We start from the raw sequence: 20,068 nt of genomic DNA on the forward strand, positions 1-20,068 counted from the left end.
TACTTTTCAATTGACCAAGTCGAGGAGATCTACCTCATTCCTATTTATAATTTATATTTATTTATTTATGAAAGAGACATTTTTGTTAACAAGTTAATGGTGTTTAATGATAATACAAGCATGTTTAACACACATAGATTCCTTTCTTTCATGAAGACAAGAATATAAGTTGGTGTATTACCTGATTCTGATGACTTGCATTGATTGGAATTAGACAGTGGTGCTGATAACGTCCGCATTTTCAAATGGAGGGAAAAAAAAAAGTCCTCCTTTCTGTCCAATACCACATGAAAGTGGTTGGATTTGGCATCTCATTTGTCCAACTTGCATACTCCTTTTTAAACACTTTGTTATGAGAGTAGCATATGTGTGTGGCCCTTTAATGTCTGGCAGCAGGTGAGTGTGTGGGCGAGCGAGGAGAGGGAGCGGTCGCTGAGGGCGGGGGAGAAATACATTGGCATCAAACTCCGTAGCTTGCTAGCTTTCTGAGACTCTTATTTTGTTAGCACAGGCAGGATGAAACAGGTCTTTTATGGTGAAGACAGGAAGTGTGCAGTCGCTCTTTAGAGTTTTGACAGTAGGTACGGAGTCTCTAGAAATAAAATGTGTTTCTCTGCGTCCGCCCTGTTAGTGATTTGTTTCTTAAATATGAGCTCGCAGCAGCCAGCGTCATCTCACAAGATCCTCGGGTGCCGAGAATGTCAAACAACTGACGAAAGTGAAGTCTTGGTATGATTGATGATTGCTCATTTTTATGTACATTTTTTAATGCCTGGCTTGAGATCGACTGACACACCCTCCGAGATCGACCAGTCGATCGCGATCGACGTAATGCCCACCCCTGAACTAGAGTATAAAACATGTTTTCAGTTATTTCACCTTTTTTGGTCATGAAAATAAAGAAAACACATTGAATAAGAAGGTGTGTCCAAACATTTGGCCTGTACTGTATGTTGTTGCCGTTTTTTTTTACTTCCTGCTGCTGGTCACCAGAAGCGCCAACTCGCACTTTCTTTTTCGTTCGTAAAAACACAAGCAATGACGTCACACACTATTATCGACAAATGAATTTGGCTGCGACAAATGTTATTGTCGATTTTTGTCAGCAAATCATTTCACCACTTTTCTGTACACATTGACAGATGTCTGGCATGACAGGATGACTTGCAGTGGATTTGAGCAGTGAACAATATAAATATATTTAGCCACTTTCAAAACTAGTGATGTAATCGACGACTTAACTGATCCCTCATTTTTGTCCTGCAGGACTATGCAGACACAGAGATGCTGCTGTCGCGAGCGAATGTGGACCAAGTCGCTCTTTTGTCTTACGCCCGCGAGGCTGCAGATTTTTCAACAAACCACCAGCTGCCCTCGCTCGATTTTGCCATCAACCACTACGGCCAGCCTGATGTCGCCATGTTTGACTTTACTTGCATGTATGCATCGGAGAACGCCGCCATGGTTCGTCAGCGCAATGACCACAAACTACTGGTGGCGCTTGTGGGAGACAGCTTATTAGAGGTAAGAGCTCTTTCAAGACAGTTTTTTTTGTCTCGCGTCACAGTATACTGCATATTTTGTTTAGTTTGTACATTCTTGGCTTTTTTGTGACCATATTTGGTTGTTTTATGTGCTGTTGTCTCCAGCCTTTTTGGCCCATGGGTACTGGCATTGCCCGTGGTTTCCTGGCAGCCATGGACTCAGGATGGATGGTGAAGAGCTGGGCTCAGGGAAAAACGCCGTTAGAGGTTCTGGCTGAGAGGTTAGTAGGTGGAAACGATGATAGAGTCACACCAAACTTGGTCTGACATGTTATTGCGCTTGCATGAAAACACTTGTGCAGTTGGAACACACACACAAACACACACATGTATCACTGCTCTTCAGACACACTCCCTTAATCTTAAAGTGGTTTGCTAGGAAATGTGCCTCTGTCATTTTAAGCGTCAGTCACACCTTTGTTATTGATAGTACGATAAGAGGATCTTAACGGAACTTGACTCTGCAGTAGCTGTGTGTGCTCTTATATAACAAAGTGAACGTGTTTTTTTTTTGTCTGTTTCCATCATTTGTTCTTACTTAAACTATTCCATGTATCGGATTAGTAATTAAGTTAACTTGTTGTTTTGAAATATCTCCTCTTCGCCCAGGGAGAGTATTTATCGTCTACTGCCCCAGACGACGCCAGAAAATGTCAGCAAGAACTTCAGTCAGTACAGCGTGGATCCTACCACTCGTTACCCCAACGTTAGCCTTAACTTCCTCAAACCCAGCCAGGTGAGTGTTTCTTTTTGGTTTTTTTTCCCATAAAGAAATACAATCATGTGTGCTTACGGACTATATCCCTGTAGACCAGGGGTGGGCATTACGTCGATCGCGATCGACTGGTCGATCTCGGAGGGTGTGTCAGTCGATCTCAAGCCAGGCATTAAAAAATGTACATAAAAATGAGCAATCATCAATCATACCAAGACTTCACTTTCGTCAGTTGTTTGACATTCTCGGCACCCGAGGATCTTGTGAGATGACGCTGGCTGCTGCGAGCTCATATTTAAGAAACAAATCACTAACAGGGCGGACGCAGAGAAACACATTTTATTTCTAGAGACTCCGTACCTACTGTCAAAACTCTAAAGAGCGACTGCACACTTCCTGTCTTCACCATAAAAGACCTGTTTCATCCTGCCTGTGCTAACAAAATAAGAGTCTCAGAAAGCTAGCAAGCTACGGAGTTTGATGCCAATGTATTTCTCCCCCGCCCTCAGCGACCGCTCCCTCTCCTCGCTCGCCCACACACTCACCTGCTGCCAGACATTAAAGGGCCACACACATATGCTACTCTCATAACAAAGTGTTTAAAAAGGAGTATGCAAGTTGGACAAATGAGATGCCAAATCCAACCACTTTCATGTGGTATTAGACAGAAAGGAGGACTTTTTTTTTCCCTCCATTTGAAAATGCGGACGTTATCAGCACCACTGTCTAATTCCAATCAATGCAAGTCATCAGAATCAGGTAATACACCAACTTATATTCTTGTCTTCATGAAAGAAAGGAATCTATGTGTGTTAAACATGCTTGTATTATCATAAAAAAACTTTATTTTTATTTCATTTTTTTACTTCTTGTGCGGCCCGGTACCAATCGGCCCGGTGGTTGGGGACCACTGCCATAGACGGGGGCCATAATTTTGAAAGATCCCATCCATTGACCATTGTGTCCTGACTTTTGGAATAATGAAAAGATGAGTGCTGGTGGATCTCAGGGCCCGGGAAGGTTTATAGGGTAAAAGCAATTCTGAAAGATAAGAAAGCCCTACAGCAGGGGCGCTCACATTTTTTCTGCAGGCGAGCTACTTTTCAATTGACCAAGTTGAGGAGATCTACCTCATTCCTATTTATAATTTATATTTATTTATTTATGACAGAGACATTTTTGTGAACAAGTTAATGGTGTTTAATGATAATACAAGCATGTTTAACACACATAGATTCCTTTCTTTCATGAAGACAAGAATATAAGTTGGTGTATTACCTGATTCTGATGACTTGCATTGATTGGAATTAGACAGTGGTGCTGATAACGTCCGCATTTTCAAATGGAGGAAAAAAAAAAAGTCCTCCTTTCTGTCCAATACCACATGAAAGTGGTTGGATTTGGCATCTCATTTGTCCAACTTGCATACTGGTTTTTAAACACTTTGTTATGAGAGTAGCATATGTGTGTGGCCCTTTAATGTCTGGCAGCAGGTGAGTGTGTGGGCGAGCGAGGAGAGGGAGCGGTCGCTGAGGGCGGGGGAGAAATACATTGGCATCAAACTCCGTAGCTTGCTAGCTTTCTGAGACTCTTATTTTGTTAGCACAGGCAGGATGAAACAGGTCTTTTATGGTGAAGACAGGAAGTGTGCAGTCGCTCTTTAGAGTTTTGACAGTAGGTACGGAGTCTCTAGAAATAAAATGTGTTTCTCTGCGTCCGCCCTGTTAGTGATTTGTTTCTTAAATATGAGCTCGCAGCAGCCAGCGTCATCTCACAAGATCCTCGGGTGCCGAGAATGTCAAACAACTGACGAAAGTGAAGTCTTGGTATGATTGATGATTGCTCATTTTTATGTACATTTTTTAATGCCTGGCTTGAGATCGACTGACACACCCTCCGAGATCGACCAGTCGATCGCGATCGACGTAATGGGCACCCCTGCCCTACAGCATAAAAAATATTTATAAACCGTAAGAAGAACCTTAAAAATGATCCCGAAACACACGGAAGCTTATGCAAATATTTAAAAACTGGTGTAATGTGAACCCGCCTTCTGGTCTTCGCCATTGAATACAAAACAGTCCCTTCAAGAATTTGTGATGCTGCATTTGCAGTTATTCACAGAAATTCTACCAAGATCCGAAAATGATGCACGGCCTCACAACTTCGTCTAATTAATTCAACTTTCCTGCACATTTTCAGTGTCCTTTTCACCAATCGAAATGATTTCTGAGTGGCACTCAAACTCTCTAATTAAAACTGTTTGTTTTTGTGAACACGAAGCAAGAACAACAACGTGCAACAATATCTTAACTTTTTATTGCTCAAACAGTATAATTTTCACCTTCCTGCGTAGTCGCTCAGACCTACCACCGGTTTCTTTCTACAGCACTATGCCTTCTGTGGTAATATAGTACATAAACATTTAGCAACACACTGGCCCCCTCACTTCTTAGTTTACATGTATTCATATGTATATTTTATATTATTTATTGTATTTTCTACAAGTTAAGAAAAGCAAAAACAGATTCTCATGTGCAATGCCAACCCAGCAGTAAGGCAGCATTTACATGACACAGATGTTGGTATGTGATGATATGATGATAATCTCTCATTGTCTGGTTTACCAACAAAAGTTACCGTGATAGATCGCTATCAACAGTTAGCAAATGCTCCTTATGTGCGGGGCTGAGTGTGTCGGAACATAAAAGAATGTTTAAGATGGACAAACACTTTTCAAGCATAACATGTACACAGAGAATGTCTGCAACTTGTCAATAACAGAGCAGGCAGCAGACAATAAGGAAGCTTTTCTTTCTGTAATTATAATTCATTGTTACTATTATTGGTTATAAATTAAACATCATTTGACAATGAGTGTCTCCTTTTTAGTCTCTGTGGTATGGAAACGAGTAAAACATCAATACAATCTTTGTTGTGCTGAAATCCTGTGCTTATTGATGTTAAGGATACAAGGAACACTTAAAACATTGGTATCAATTTCATAAAATCATGAGTTAATATAATGTTATTGAAAGAAAAAAGCCTCAAAACATTGCAAATTTTGCCCCAACTTTTTTGAAAAATCTGCCCTGAGTTTAGGCGTTTTAGGTCACAATAATCACAAAAAAAAGCATGTGAAATCCTGGATGGACTGATAATGGAGCTAATAATATTGATAATGTTGTCATAAATAAGATATTGATAGATAAATGTTCCTGTGATTGGTTGGGGTTGTGGTTTAGAGTGGTTATTATATTAGGAAATGTACGCGGCCCGGTAGGGACAAGCCGTAGGAAATGGATGGATGGATGAGAGAAAAACTAATTAAAATGCAGTTCTACTGAACAGTAAATTTCAACCACAATAATTCACAGACTGCTAAATTTACACTTCTTTGGCACAGTTGGATCATTCTGTCATCGTACATCTTAAGAACTTTTGAAAAAGCATTTAAGAAAACATTACATATTTTTGTATACAATATATTATTGTATAATACTCTTGGTTTAAAAGTTGATATGTAATATAATGCAGATGAATTAATTTACAGGTACGGCACTTGATCGACACAGGAGAATCCAGAGAGCTGCGCGTTGAAATAGAAAATGTGATCAACTCATCGACACCAAAGTTGGCCAGGAATGGTTTGTATTTTTTTGTTTACAATATATGTTAAACGTTATACTGACCAAAACGCATACTTTCACAATTCATTGGTGAAAGATTTTTGCTGCTGCAATGTAACATTGGACTATTTCCACTATAGACTATTGCCTGCTTGACAAGCAGTTGCAAGGTAACAGAATGTCCAAATGCATGGAGTTTTCTTTTTTTAGTTTCAACAAATGTGTGGTTTTCTACTACATACTACATAAACTATGTATTTGAGCATTGTTAAATAATGGAACATAAATATTTGGCGTGTACTAACCAAGTCATTGATTGGTTGCAATAAATTCAACATAAACAGCATCCTCTCCTAACCGCTTATTTGCATGCCATGTCGTCTTTATGGCAGTAAACAATTGACCTTTCATGGTTCATTACATTACCTCATGAACCAGTTTATACTGGTACTAACATGGATGATGGAGTCACGGCTGATAAACCTTAACGAGTCCCTTCACAGCTTCAGCCTGACGGAGGCCGTAAGATTGTCCAGCAGAGAGACATTATCTGGAATAAAGTATTTGGACACCTAGTTTTCACACCTACTGTAACTGGAAATAAAATATGGCTCCACTTTTCTAGCAATATACAGCATTTTGGACTAGGAATATAGATCTTTTTAGATGGGTCGGATGGGGATCTGGCTAATCTTTCCTAGGTTTGATGAGGTGGAACTTATGGCTCTCAAGTTCTTCCACCTTCAACTCATGCAACCGCTGCTGGTACATGAAATGGCTTTTTCTAAATTGTTCCCACTAAGTCGAATGCGGGTGTAGGGCTGGGCGATATGGCCCTTTTTCAATATCTCGACATTTTTAGGCCATATCGTGATATACGATATATATTACGATATTTTGCCTTGGCCTTGAATGAACACTTGATGCATATAATCACAGCAGTAGGATGATTCTATGTGTCTACACTTCATACTGCATTCATATATGCTACTTTTAAACTTTCATGCAGAGAGGGAAATCACAACTAAGTCAATTGACCAAAAGTGTATTTATTAAAGTTATTAAGCAATGGCACAAACATTCATGTCATTTCCAAAACAGAAAGTGCAAGATTGTCAGAGACATTTTAAGTGTCGAATAAAAATGAGCTGCATAATAGGAAATCAAATAGTATTCGTCCTTCACTATGTGGTAGGTTACTGCGGACGTTATTAAATTCCCTTCACATTTTAGCGAATGATGCTACATATGTGCAGTAATGCTACTTTTTATAGCAATGCTTTTGCCCCACACTTGACAAATTACGGTTGTCTGTTCGACATATTCTTACTTGAAGCCGAACCACCGCCAGACGATGAACCCCCTGCTGTTTTTATTTGGAATTAAGTCTTCCTTTATTTGTTACCAGATTCGATCCAATCCAATCCACTTTATTTATATAGCACATTTAAACAACAATAACGTTTCCAAAGTGCTGCACAGCCATGTTAAAAACAATTGTAAAAAAAATTAAAAAATAAATAAATAAAATAAAATAAAAAAAGTATATATATATATATATATATTATGCTCCACCAATGACTGAATAAAAACAAAAAAATAAATAAATATAAAACCAATAAAAACAAATATGATTAAAAACTATTTTAAAGGGTAAAATCAATTAAAACAGTAAAATAGAAATCAAAGTGTATAAAAAACACAGAGGACCACACAACTCACGTAGTGTTAAAAGCCAAAGAATAAAAGTGGGTCTTAAGACGAGACTTAAAACACTCCACTGTGGAAGCAGTTTGAACATGGAGGGGCAGAGTGTTCCAGAACTTAGGGCCGACCACAGAGAAGGCCCTGTCTCCCCTGGTCTTAAGTCTGGTCTTGGGCACCACGAGCTGGAACTGGCTCTCGGACCTCAGAGCGCGCAGGAATGTAAATTTGGATGAGGTCCGAGATATATTGAGGTGCCAGTCCATGTAAAGATTTAAAAACAAACAGCAATGTTTTAAAATCAATTGTAAAATGAACAGGGAGCCAGTGCAAACTCTGAAGAATTGGGGTTATATGCTGGCGTTTCCTGGCCCCTGTTAAAAGTCGTGCTGCCGCGTTCTGGACTAACTGCAACCGGGAGAGAGCTTTTTGGCTAATGCCAGCATAAAGTGCATTGCAGTAGTCCAGGCCACTTGAAATAAAAGCATGCACCACTTGTTCAAAAAGGTTAAAAGATAAAAACGGTTTAACCTTTACTAAAAGACGAAGGTGATAAAAACACGATTTTAAAACGCCATTGACTTGTTTGTCTAGTTTAAAATGGCTGTCTATAGTGACGCCAAGGCTGGATTCGCACCTTCTTTCTCTCGTATTACGACCCGTACGGCTACGTTAGCAATCACAGCTAACGTTACCCAGTCTGCGACCTCTCTGCTGGGCGTATGACGTGACGTGTGTAAGTTTGTGCGCTTGCTTCTCTGTGAGAAGGAGAGACAGGAAAGAGTGAGAAGAGCCTGTAGTGTAATGCTCGCAGCTAAAAGCAACTGCGTGAGAACGTATACTCGAATATTACGATATAGTCATTTTCTATAACGCACAGAGACAAACCCGCGATATATCGTATATATCGATTTATCGCCCAGTCCTATGCGGGTGTGAGTATTGATTAAAGGTGTGTCCAAATATTTTTTTCCCTTACATGTGCAATGCTACAAACAAAAAATGCTTCCCATTTGCAATTTCAACATGATAACACAATTGATCTCTCCTTGCCTCTTCAGAATCCATAGTTCGATCCAGTAAACTTCTTAACTGGTGTCAGAGGCAAACAGAAGGATATCGAAATGTTTGCGTAAAGGACCTCACTATGTCATGGAAGAGTGGTCTGGCCCTGTGTGCGCTCATTCACCGATACAGGCCAGATTTTATGTGAGTACCTGAAGAACACATACACAACACATACCATCCATCCATCCATCCATCATCTTCCGCTTATCCGAGGTCGGGTCGCGGGGGCAGCAGCCTAAGCAGAGAAGCCCAGACTTCCCTATCTCCAGCCACTTCGTCTAGCTCTTCCCGGGGGATCCCGAGGCGTTCCCAGGCCAGCCGGGAGACATAGTCTTCCCAACGTGTCCTGGGTCTTCCCCGTGGCCTCCTACCGGTTGGACGTGCCCTAAACACCTCCCTAGGGAGGCGTTCGGGTGGCATCCTGACCAGATGCCCGAACCACCTCATCTGGCTCCTCTCCATGTGGAGGAGCAGCGGCTTTACTTTGAGTTCCTCCCGGATGGCAGAGCTTCTCACCCTATCTCTAAGGGAGAGACCTGGAAACTCATTTCGGCCGCTTGTACCCGTGATCTTATCCTGTCGGTCATGACCCAAAGCTCATGACCATAGGTGAGGATGGGAACGTAGATCGACCGGTAAATTGAGAGCTTTGCCTTCCGGCTCAGCTCCTTCTTCACCACAACGGATCGGTACAACGTCCGCATTACTGAAGACGCCGCACCGATCCACCTGTCGATCTCACGATCCACTCTTCCCTCACTCGTGAACAAGACTCCTAGGTACTTGAACTCCTCCACTTGGGGCAGGGTCTCCTCCCCAACCCGGAGATGGCATTCCACCCTTTTCCGGGCGAGAACCATGGACTCGGACTTGGAGGTGCTGATTCTCATTCCGGTCGCTTCACACTCGGCTGCGAACCGATCCAGCGAGAGCTGAAGATCCCGGTCAGATGAAGCCATCAGGACCACATCATCTGCAAAAAGCAGAGACCTAATCCTGCGGTCACCAAACCGGAACCCCTCAACGCCTTGACTGCGCCTAGAAATTGTGTCCATAAAAGTTATGAACAGAATGGGTGACAAAGGACAGCCTTGGCGGAGTCCAACCCTCACTGGAAATGTGTCCGACTTACTGCCAGCAATGCGGACCAAGCTCTGACACTGATCATACAGGGAGCGGACCGCCACAATAAGACAGTCCGATACCCCATACTCTCTGAGCACTCCCCACAGGACTTCCCGAGGGACACGGTCGAATGCCTTCTCCAAGTCCACAAAGCACATGTAGACTGGTTGGGCAAACTCCCATGCACCCTCAAGAACCCTGCCCAGAGTATAGAGCTGGTCCACAGTTCCACGACCAGGACGAAAACCACACTGTTCCTCCTGAATCCGAGGTTGGACTATCCGGCGTAGCCTCCTCTCCAGTACACCTGAATAAACCTTACCGGGAAGGCTGAGGAGTGTGATCCCACCATAGTTGGAACACACCCTCCGGTCCCCCTTCTTAAAGAGAGGAACCACCACCCCGGTCTGCCAATCCAGAGGTACCGCCCCCGATGTCCACGTGATGCTGCATTACAACACATACCCAGGTGTAAATTTGTGAACAATTCCTAACTATTTGATCTGTTCAGTGTGGGTGACTTAGAGGTTAAAGCATCGTTTGGAGGACTAGCCTGTTATATGAATATTTAGACTTAGACTTAGACAAACTTTAATGATCCACAAGGGAAATTGTTCAACACAGTAGCTTAGTTACAATGATGGAAAGTGTAAGGATGGAAAGGACAATGCAGGTATAAATAGACTAGGTATAGCAATGTTGGTTGCATGCGCTGTTAAGTGTCTGAATTGGACTTTGCCTTTTGTTGTGTATGTGTGTTGTGTTAATGAGGTGACGGATACCACATGTAATGGACTCCTCAGGGCCCTTAAGGGGGCCTTGCCCTTTTCTGCTCACACACACACACACACACACACACACACACACACACACACACACACACACACACACGCCACACCCGTAATGCAGATTAATGTTCTCTTGTGGCAACATGGCAGTTAACAATCCAAGCTATTAGTTGTGTGTCAACTGCTTTAAGGAAGGAGAGGGTTTAGGATGTTTAAAGCGAAACTGCACTTTTTTATTTATTTGGATATTATTCACAATGCTCATGTGAGACAGGCACAAATGTCATTCTTTTTTTTAATGTATTCCAACTTCTAAATAAACGCTAGCAAGAGTCATCTAGCAATGAAGGTAATGGGATTTGCTCTATTCCACGTATAAAGTGTTTTAAAAGAAAAAATCCAAAAACCTACAAGAAAATGTTATATACAAGCTGGAAGTATATGCGCAATGTAGTAACATTCATAGTAACATGTAATATTTTTGTATTTTGTTCTCTTTAAGCAAATAGTGCACTGCAAAATGTCAGTGTTCAAAAACAAGAAAAAAAAATACAAAATTGAGGGGTATTTTATCTGAACTAAGCCATATTATCTGCCATAGAACAAGAAAATTTGGCAACAAAAGTAAAATTAGCTAACCTAAATGAACCCAAAATACCTTAAAATAAGTATATCCTCACTAATAACAAGTGCACTTTTCTTGGTAGAAAAAAAGAGACATTTTTGCTCAATATGTTGAAAAATATTCCTAAATGAAGTAAATGCTAGTGCTATATTCTTGACATAATGATATGCGCTTGGCATTACATTTCTTGAAACCAACAAACTTACACTAAAAACTAGTTTATTTTTTCTTAATGGAAAGGCAACAAGGCAACCGCTTAGTTGTTACCCTCGGGGTCTTCTAGCTGCTCAGGCAAATCATATGGTCTAAAGATGCATTTTTCCACCGATAACATGACATCATCTCGCCAAGTGCGTGCTCTTTCAGTCAATTAGTGCGCATATATACAGCCCGGCCTCCAGCCAAATTTTTTTTTATTGTAATTATGAGGAATTTATCTGAATGTGCATGAGCTAGTTCTGTTCAAAATTGTTTGAAATGTCACATGTTAAATGATTAAATATTAACTGTCAGTTTACTGTACTGTGCCAACTTTACTACTATATGAGTACGTATTTTCTATCGTTTCATTGAAAATAAAACAGCAAAGTCCATTTGGCTGTCACCTGTTTTAATTATGAGACACATTCGTGTCAAAATCATGATTTTTTTTTTTCCATGCTTGAAGTATGAATTTATTACTTTAAAAAGTAGTTTTATACTTGTGAGTGTTGATGACACGGCTTTGCAACAGTTGATATTCTAGTTTCAAGCATGTTTTACTCAATATAGGTCATAAAATCTCAGCAACAAGTTGTAATATTTTACTGAGATCATTTAGGACCAAAACCCTTAAAACAAGTAAAACACTCTAACATAAAATCTGTTTAGTGAGAAGAATTATCTTATCAGACAGAAAACAAGCAAATATCACCCTTATTTAAGATATTTACATTTCAGGTTTTGCAGTGTGGAACATTAATTTCACAGACACATCACAGCCTTCGCTATTTCCAACCACTACTAAACATGCTAGACTTTATGAGAGCCAACAATGACTCATCTGGGACAAATGACGGTCCAGAAGCCTGTGTTTGTAAGTCTGAATATATGGATGATAAGCTAAAAGTCACAGAAGAAAGAAGTAATAGTGCTAAGTCATTAAAAAGAAAGAAAAACTACAACATAATAAAACAATCACTTACTGAACAATGTCTACTCTCACTGCGATGTCGACAGATGGGACGGTTATATCTTCCCGTTTAGATGAAGAATTAACCACAATACTCAAGCAGTTAAAGGTAAACAAAGTAACACAAACAAGGGTCTTTTCGTGTTTTTCTCTACATCTCCAGGTCTAAGTTGTATTTAAAAATTGACCAACTTCTCTACAATCTTAAACTGTGAAAGTGAGAGGCATGATTTATAATCTTAAATGAACTTTCACGCAAGCTAGTTACCTATTTGGGGTAGCCGCTAAAAGTAGGTCGCCGGCATTAGCGCTTATCAGTGCTGTACGGTGCGCCTTTTTTTGTTTTTTGCTCCTAAAATAAATCCATTCAAATCTAATACGGTAAAATTTTCGCCCATCTTTATAGCATGTTCAAATAAATTTAAACCATAACCAAATGATCGATCACTCGCGCTGAGAGTTCTGTGTATGTTCTATGACGTTTACCTCTAAAAAACACCATCGTTCGAGGTCAGTTTATTTTCATGTTTAAAAACCTGGACACTTTATTTCACATTTTGTTCTTTTATTTTTTTGTTAGCAGAACAATTGAGCATAGCCATCTGTTTTTTAAAGAAGATTGGAGATTATATTTGACTTTTCTTATGTTATTTTCAAGGCTTTTTCTTTTTTCTAATCTCAAACCACCTCTTAAAGGCCTACTGAAATGAGATGTTCTTATTTAAACGGGGATAGCAGGTCCTTTCTATGTGTCATACTTGATCATTTTGCGATATTCCCATATTTTTGCTGAAAGGATTTAGTAGAGAACATCCACGATAAAGTTTGCAACTTTTGGTCGCTAATAGAAAAGCCTTGCCTGTACCGGAAGTAGCAGACGATGACGTCACCCGTGTGAGGGCTCCTCACATCCTCACATTGTTTATAATGGGAGCCTCCAACAAAAACAGCTATTCGGACCGAGAAAACGACAATTCCCCCATTAATTAGAGCGAGGATGAAAGATTCGTGGCTGAGGATATTGATAGCGAAGGACTAGAAAAAAAGTAAAAAAAGTAAATAAAAAAAAAGGCGATTGAATTGTGAGCGATTCAGATGTTTTTAGACACATTTACTAGGATAATTCTGGGAATTCTCTTATCTTTCTATTGTGTCACTAGTGTTTTAGTCAGTTAAATAGTACCTGATAGTCGGAAGGGTGTGTCCACGGGTGTCTTGACACCAGAGTCTCTGAGGGAATCAGTCACGGCAGCAGCAGAACGACAGAAGCTCCGCTGATCTCCGCCACCGTTTTACCACAATTTTCTCAGCGAAACCTGCCGGTTGACAAGTTCGCTTAAACGCTCTGATCCATAGTAAATCTTCACCTCCGGGAATTTTAAACAAGGAAACACTGTGTGTTTGTGTGGCTAAAGGCTAAAGCTTCCCACCTCCACCTTTCTTCTTTGACTTCTCCATTATTAATTGAACAAATTGCAGAAGATTCAGCAACACAGATGTCCAGAATACTGTGTAATTACGCGATGAAAAGTGACGACTTTTAGCCTCTAGTGGTGCTGCGCTAATATGTCCCCTCCAACTCGAGACGTCAAGCGCACGCGTCATCATAGCGTCATCATAGCGTCATCATTCCGCAACGTTTTCAACAAGAAACTCCGCGAGAAATTTAAAATTGTAATTTATTCAAATCAACTGGCCTTTTTGGCATGTGTTGCAATGTTAATATTTCATCATTGATATATAAACTATCAGACTGCGTGGTCGCTAGTAGTGGCTTTCAGTAGGCCTTTAAGTTGGGATCCTATTACACAAAACCCAAGTTTTTTTTACTGGATGGTACCTGTTTTTATGTATTTAGGATCACAATCAGTCCTGAAAATTTAAAATCAAATGATGGCATGGTGGAGATATTTAGTTACGTCAACATATTTTTCCATTTATGGGTTAGTTTATGGGCTAAACCAGGGGCGCTCAGACTTTTTCTGCAGGTGAGCTACTTTTCAATTGACCAAGTCGAGGAGATCTACCTCATTCCTATTTATAATTTATATTTATTTATTTATGAAAGAGACATTTTTGTTAACAAGTTAATGGTGTTTAATGATAATACAAGCATGTTTAACACACATAGATTCCTTTCTTTCATGAAGACAAGAATATAAGTTGGTGTATTACCTGATTCTGATGACTTGCATTGATTGGAATTAGACAGTGGTGCTGATAACGTCCGCATTTTTAAATGGAGGAAAAAAAAAGTCCTCCTTTCTGTACAATACCACATGAAAGTGGTTGGATTTGGCATCTCATTTGTCCAACTTGCATACTCCTTTTTAAACACTTTGTTATGAGAGTAGCATATGTGTGTGGCCCTTTAATGTCTGGCAGCAGGTGAGTGTGTGGGCGAGCGAGGAGAGGGAGCGGTCGCTGAGGGCGGGGGAGAAATACATTGGCATCAAACTCCGTAGCTTGCTAGCTTTCTGAGACTCTTATTTTGTTAGCACAGGCAGGATGAAACAGGTCTTTTATGGTGAAGACAGGAACTGTGCAGTCGCTCTTTAGAGTTTTGACAGTAGGTACGGAGTCTCTAGAAATAAAATGTGTTTCTCTGCGTCCGCCCTGTTAGTGATTTGTTTCTTAAATATGAGCTCGCAGCAGCCAGCGTCATCTCACAAGATCCTCGGGTGCCGAGAATGTCAAACAACTGACGAAAGTGAAGTCTTGGTATGATTGATGATTGCTCATTTTTATGTACATTTTTTAATGCCTGGCTTGAGATCGACTGACACACCCTCCGAGATCGACCAGTCGATCGCGATCGACGTAATGCCCACCCCTGGGCTAAACTATATTGGGATATTAGTTTTGATCCCTGTCCCCCAGCCCTACTTTTGTCAGCGACAGTGCTAGCACAGTTTAGGGATGTTCTCCGTGTTTAATAAAGTGTTTCAGTAGGCATTATGATGGCATTGTGTTTATATGTATGAGTGCACATGTGTTCCTTGCTTAAGTGTTGATAATGAATTTGTGATATCTAAGACATTTCATATTGCTACAAAAATGTTTCTGTGCTACAAAAAAAATTCTGTGCTATTAAGTTAAAAAGCTAAGCGTACAGACCTGCTTATAATAACAATATCTCTAATACTTAATCCGAACAGAGGATGTCATTGTGGCTTGTGCAGCCCTTTGAGACACTTGTGATTTAGGGCTATATAAATAAACATTGATTGATTGATTGATTGATTGATACCTGGTTAATATCAGTCAGTAAATGAATGTATATATTTGTAAACGCTCTGAAGTGGGAAAGGTGTAGGGTTAAATTAGCTTTGCTTCTTCCTACTCCTTTTCAGATATGATGTAAAGTGAAATTATATGAAATTGTGTGATGTATTATGCTGTAAGCGTGTTCATGTTCGAAATAAACTAAAGAAAGAAAGAAAGCTCCAGCGCCCCCTGCGACCTTGAAGGGAATAAGACAGGGGTGCCCATTACGTCGATGGCGAGCTACCAGTCGACCGCGGGGGGTGTGTCAGTCGATCTCCAGCCAGGCTTTTAAAAAAAATAGACCTAAAAATGAGTGATCATCAATCTTCACCAAGACGTCACTTAAATGACATTCACGGTACCGGAGGGTCTTGTGAGATGACGCTGGCTGCTGCAAGATCATTATTATGAAAATATGACCGAGAGGAAGGCGAGAAACACTTTTTATTTCAACCGACTCTCGCGCCGTACCTTCCGTCAAAACTCTAAAGGCCGACCGCACATTTCCTATCTTCACAATAAAAGCCCTGCTTCATGCTGCCTGCGCTAACTAAATACAGAGTCTCGGAAAACTGGCGTGCACAAGCGATCCCTCAGAAAGCTGGCGTGCACATCACTTGTGCACGCCAGCTTTCCGAGACTCTTATTTTGTTAGCGCAGGCAGCATGAAGCAGGGCTTTTATTGTGAAGATAGGAAATGTGCAGTCGGCCTTTAGAGTTTTGACGGAAGGGACGGCGCGAAAGTCTGTTGAAATAAAAAGTGTTTCTCGCCTTCCTCTCTGTCATTTTTTCATAATAATGAACTGGCAGCAGCCAGCGTCATCTCACAAGACCCTCGGGTGCCGTGAATGTCAATCAAGCAAGCTACGGAATTTGCCGCCAATGTTTTTCTTGTAAAGTGTATGGAAGCTGGATGAATTAGATGCCAAAAACCAACCACTTTCATGTGGTATTGTACAGAAAGGACAACTTTTTTTCTCCTCCATTTGAAAATGTGGGCGTTATCATCATTACTGTCTGATTCCAATCAATGCAAGTCATCAGAATCAGGTAATACACCAACTTATATTCTTGTATTTGTGAAAGAAAGACATCTATATGTGTTACACATGCTTGTATTATCATTAAACACATTTAACTTGTTTACAAAAATGTCTCTTTCATAAATAAATAAAAAAAAAAGGTATATATAAATGAGGTAGATCCCCTCGAGTTGGTCAATTGAAAAGTAGCTCGCCTGCAGAAAAAGTGTGGGCACCCCTGGAATAAGCGGTAGAAATGGATGGATGGAAGAAAGAATATGCAGGTCCCGACATGTAATTAGAATATTGTTGGCGGTTTTTGGATGTTTTGTACAAGGACTTTATGGCTGCAATAGATAACTCCCATTAGCGTCATTGTTAGACACCTCATATATAATCGGATATTAATGGGATTGTGCTGAAAATTTTAATTTTCCTGAAGGAACTCTCCTGACGGAATGAATAAAGTACTATCTATCTATCTATCTATCTATCTACAAATTAGAATGCATAAATTAAGACATGTGTTCTTGTTTTACATTTGGCTTGCGATTGATTGGCAAAATTCCCCCAATAAGTGCAGTTCTTCATTAAATGTGCACATGTGAAAAGGCAGCTTCTAAGAGGTTTGAGAGAGTCTGTTCTGTGCTTGATGGAATGCACTGATGTTTTTAAATGGACTGTGTGAGGTAATTGTTGTGTAATGGAATTTTTTTCCCCGGCTTCCAGCAATGACATTTACAATAAATTGTCTCTCGCCAAAAATCATACATTAGCCTGTCTTCCAGCTATGCATTATTTTGCGTATTACTTGCACACAACTTGTTTTATAACATTTTCTCATCAGTTGTACCTTTTATTAAAGTATTACATATTTAGTCAGCCTTTGCCCCTTTGCTCATATTTTCAGTGTTAAGTAAGTAGGATGGTAATTAAATGAATTCTATATAGTACGGTAGTACATCAAGTTGGTGTTCTGCATCCGATCTCGTAAATCAAAACACTTTTGTCTCAAATAAGCCTTGCCCATTGGAATTAAGTTAAATAAATTCAATCCATGCTGGGCCCTCCCAAAACACCACCATTTTAATATGTAATATGTCTTTTAAGAAAAAAAAAGAAATATAGATATGAAAAACATTACAATATCATCTATTACAAACATCTACAGTAGTTTTAAGAAATACTGTTTTAATATTGTTCAGCATTTACTTTGGGAACCAGACTTTTGTAGATGTCTCCTACGACCTGCTTTGTTGTTAACAATAGGAATTATAACATTGTTGTTGCACACGGAAAGTTTGGAGTTGACAGCAAACTGTGTTTGTGTTTCAACGGCAATGCTCAACCGTCCAGTTTAAGTCAGGAGACAAAGCTGAAACACGTCTAACAGCGACAGCTGCTTCTCCAAAATGTAATGAATAAATGTCAGTCGTTTGGAAAATTGTGTCTGCATGTCGCTAACACTGAGTGCAGCTTGTGTGATGCAGACTGACTGACCAGGTTGTTTCTCTTATTCGTTCGTTTGCTTCTTCTTTTTTGCACCAACTCTCTCCGTTCCGGTGGTTAGAGTGCAGGATTGTGTCAATCTCTGGCTGCGGGCTGTAGACAAGTCAACGTCAACCGCTGGCGAAAATGCTCGTAACTTAAAATTATGCTTGCAGTTTAAAGCCTCACAAAAATCAGAAAGACCACTTGTATCCCAAATTACTCATAAATGTAGGTACTTGTAAGTTAAGGTATGACTTACTGCATATCTGTAGTCTGCCATTTGGTTTTTTTCTTTTGTAAAATATGTTTTGCTAATAAAAATTTGGTTTTGATACACTGTAGACCAGGGGTCTCAGACGTTATTTTGTGGCCCCCACCTTGTAATAATACAACTCTAACATTTGACAACCAAACAATTAAACAAGGCGACACGGTAAAGAATCTGGGTGTTATCTTCGACCCAACTCTCTCCTTTGAGTCACACATTAAAAGCGTTACTAAAACGGCCTTCTTTCATCTCCGTAATATCGCTAAAATCTGCTCCATTCTGTCCACTAAAGACGCTGAGATCATTATCCATGCGTTTGTTACGTCTCGTCTCGATTACTGTAACGTATTATTTTCGGGTCTCCCCATGTCTAGCATTAAAAGATTACAGTTGGTACAAAATGCGGCTGCTAGACTTTTGACAAGAACAAGAAAGTTTGATCACATTACGCCTGTACTGTATATACCTTTATATACATATATACATACATATATACCTGTACTGTATATACCTTTATATACATATATACATACATATATACCTATACTGGCTCACCTGCACTGGCTTCCTGTGCACTGAAGATGTGACTTTAAGGTTTTACTACTTACGTATAAAATACTACACGGTCTAGCTCCATCCTATCTTGCCGATTGTATTGTACCATATGTCCCGGCAAGAAATCTGCGTTCAAAGGACTCCGGCTTATTAGTGATTCCCAAAGCCCAAAAAAAGTCTGCGGGCTATAGAGCGTTTTCATTTCGGGCTCCAGTACTCTGGAATGCCCTCCCGGTAACAGTTCGAGATGCTACCTCAATAGAAGCATTTAAGTCTCACCTTAAAACTCATTTGTATACTCTGGCCTTTAAATAGACTCCCTTTTTAGATCAGTTGATCTGCCGTTTCTTTTCTTTTTCTCCTATGTCCCACTCTCCCTTGTGGAGGGGGTCCGGTCCGATCCGGTGGCCATGTACTGCTCGCCTGTGTATCGGCTGGGGACATCTCTGCGCTGCTGATCCGCCTCCGCTTGGGATGGTTTCCTGCTGGCTCCGCTGTGAACGGGACTCTCGCTGCTGTGTTGGATCCGCTTTGGACTGGACTCTCGCGACTGTGTTGGATCCATTATGGATTGAACTTTCACAGTATCATGTTAGACCCGCTCGACATCCATTGCTTTCCTCCTCTCCAAGGTTCTCATAGTCATCATTGTCACCGACGTCCCACTGGGTGTGAATTTTCCTTGCCCTTATGTGGGCCTACCGAGGATGTCGTGGTGGTTTGTGCAGCCCTTTGAGACACTAGTGATTTAGGGCTATATAAGTAAACATTGATTGATAAAAATTTAATGTTAGTGCGGCTTGCGAGTTTTATATGAATGGCGCTTGACAGCGTTGTGTTATTTGGGTCCAAAATGGCTCTTTCAACGTTCTGGGTTGCCTACCCCTGCGTTAGTGGAAAAGCGGCAAGTAAGTAAAGGGGTAGGTTGCCATGGAGATGAGGGTTTTCTTACGTGCTTTGCATTGGCTCACACGATGAACACTACATATATTTCTATACGACGCCGGATAACACTCCGGGAGCCGTCACTTTTTTTGCGCTCGCTATCTCGGTGCTTTACTATTATCCGCCGACCGCCGTGTTGCTGTAGGGAGGA

The 20,068-nt window shown here is 40.5% G+C and overlaps 1 protein-coding gene across 8 annotated transcripts in view; it reads left to right on the forward strand.

Annotated features, from left to right (window-relative positions):
- The window catches only part of mical3a (microtubule associated monooxygenase, calponin and LIM domain containing 3a), a 179,874-nt gene that overhangs the window by 61,225 nt on the left and 98,581 nt on the right, over positions 1 to 20,068 (forward strand). For 5 of the 8 annotated variants that reach the window (XM_061917871.1, XM_061917872.1, XM_061917873.1 and 2 more), the window contains exons 8-13: positions 1,267 to 1,524; positions 1,650 to 1,765; positions 2,154 to 2,280; positions 5,813 to 5,906; positions 6,029 to 6,058; positions 8,654 to 8,801. In XM_061917871.1, the coding sequence (XP_061773855.1) occupies positions 1,267 to 1,524; positions 1,650 to 1,765; positions 2,154 to 2,280; positions 5,813 to 5,906; positions 6,029 to 6,058; positions 8,654 to 8,801 (773 nt within the window). The remainder of the gene's footprint in view (positions 1 to 1,266; positions 1,525 to 1,649; positions 1,766 to 2,153; positions 2,281 to 5,812; positions 5,907 to 6,028; positions 6,059 to 8,653; positions 8,802 to 20,068) is intronic. The other 3 variants (XM_061917876.1, XM_061917878.1, XM_061917877.1) reach the window with 1 other exon arrangement.

This window comes from Nerophis ophidion, linkage group LG12 (genome assembly GCF_033978795.1).
Source record: "Nerophis ophidion isolate RoL-2023_Sa linkage group LG12, RoL_Noph_v1.0, whole genome shotgun sequence".
Taxonomy (NCBI): domain Eukaryota; kingdom Metazoa; phylum Chordata; class Actinopteri; order Syngnathiformes; family Syngnathidae; genus Nerophis; species Nerophis ophidion.